The sequence below is a fragment of the Olea europaea genome, unplaced genomic scaffold, assembly GCF_002742605.1.
Source record: "Olea europaea var. sylvestris unplaced genomic scaffold, O_europaea_v1 scaffold35341, whole genome shotgun sequence".
Lineage (NCBI taxonomy): Eukaryota > Viridiplantae > Streptophyta > Magnoliopsida > Lamiales > Oleaceae > Olea > Olea europaea.
Window position 1 is genome coordinate 1 of NW_019254492.1, and position 1185 is coordinate 1185.

Consider the following 1185-nt stretch of genomic DNA (forward strand, 5'->3'; position numbering starts at 1 on the left):
ACAGGCTTACAGGCCAAATCTTTTTCTTTGGTGCACAAAATAAATCATAACAAAATTTCAAATAAATTTTAGGAAACTAAACAGAAACAAATTTCCAATGCTGCTTTCACATTCGAATCTAAAGCCAAATTTCAAAATCAGGCCACGATAAAGGATATAATATAATGCATCCAATCAGGAAATTCTGGTTCTCCGGAAACTTCTTGTTGTAGAACTGCGCAAAAAGTGCAATGACAATGATGATCGTCCCGATCAACAACCGAATGTTACTCATGCTCACATCTTCAGGATACCCCTTGCTCTTCACGATCTACCAACACAATAACCCACCGATAAATCAGAAGAAAAAAACTCCAAAGACTAATTAATCATAAAAGCAAAGTAAAAAACACATAAATGCATATGTATGTATATAAAAAATTGTAGGTACTGACTCACCTCGGTGACAGATTCATCGAGAATGTGTTTGATGGAATGGTGATCCAAAAGATTTGCCTTTTTAGGGTTTTTATTAGAAGCAATTTCACCCTTCTTCGCCTCCATTTCTCTCTCACGCTTCTAGGGTTTTTTGACTGAAAAATGGGTATTCTTTAACTGATACTGATAAGATGGGAGAAGGGGTAAGAGTGTAAGACTTTGGGGATCGGTTGGTTAGGCAATAAAAATAAAAATTGTTGTAAAAAGATTTCTTACAAAGGTCAAGTTGTTGTCATACTTTTGTTGTCGCTCCAATAATATTTTGACATCTCATAAAAAATTTGAGGTGTCAATATTTTAATGGTTACATCAAAAAAATGTTGTGAGGTTTTAGAATGAGCCGTGCTATAGCAATCGGTCCCCTGACATAACGGCTGACAGAAGACACACAACACAAATAGGGGGGTCGAAATTTTTTTATTCCATGCGGGACCCACGACTTTGGGAGAGCAGGTCATCCCTTGTGGCAAGGAAATTCGATCACTCCAGCAAAATTCTTTTAGAATAATGTTACCTTGTTTCACTAAAATTATATGAGTCATTTAATTTTATTTATAATTTAATGTCACACTAAAACCACATAAAATGTGGTTTCAATCCCAAGTGACGGTAAATAGCATTACTTGAGGTTTTAACACTTCAAAATTGAAATAGTCTTACTAAATTTAAATGTATTTTTAGACATAGAACAATGTGAGACATTACTAT

At 34.6% G+C, this 1185-nt stretch overlaps 1 protein-coding gene across 1 annotated transcript; it reads right to left on the reverse strand.

The window, feature by feature from the left end:
• Positions 1–20: 20 nt before the first annotated feature.
• On the reverse strand, positions 21–656 carry LOC111386385 (probable signal peptidase complex subunit 2). Its single transcript, XM_023010843.1, has 2 exons — positions 439–656; positions 21–310 (listed from the first exon to the last, which is right to left on the reverse strand). The coding sequence occupies exons 1-2, from the start codon at positions 541–543 to the stop codon at positions 119–121; spliced, it is 297 nt and encodes a 98-aa protein (XP_022866611.1). The 5' UTR covers positions 544–656; the 3' UTR covers positions 21–118.
• Between the last annotated feature and the right edge of the window lie 529 nt (positions 657–1185).

Bases quoted from the DNA above. Each gene is read 5' to 3' on its own strand.
- LOC111386385 (XM_023010843.1), bottom strand. From the start codon at position 543: ATGGAGGCGAAGAAGGGTGAAATTGCTTCTAATAAAAACCCTAAAAAG. The intron at 311-438 runs GTGAGTCAGTAC...TTGTGTTGGTAG, and splicing joins TCGATGAATCTGTCACCGAG to ATCGTGAAGAGCAAGGGGTA.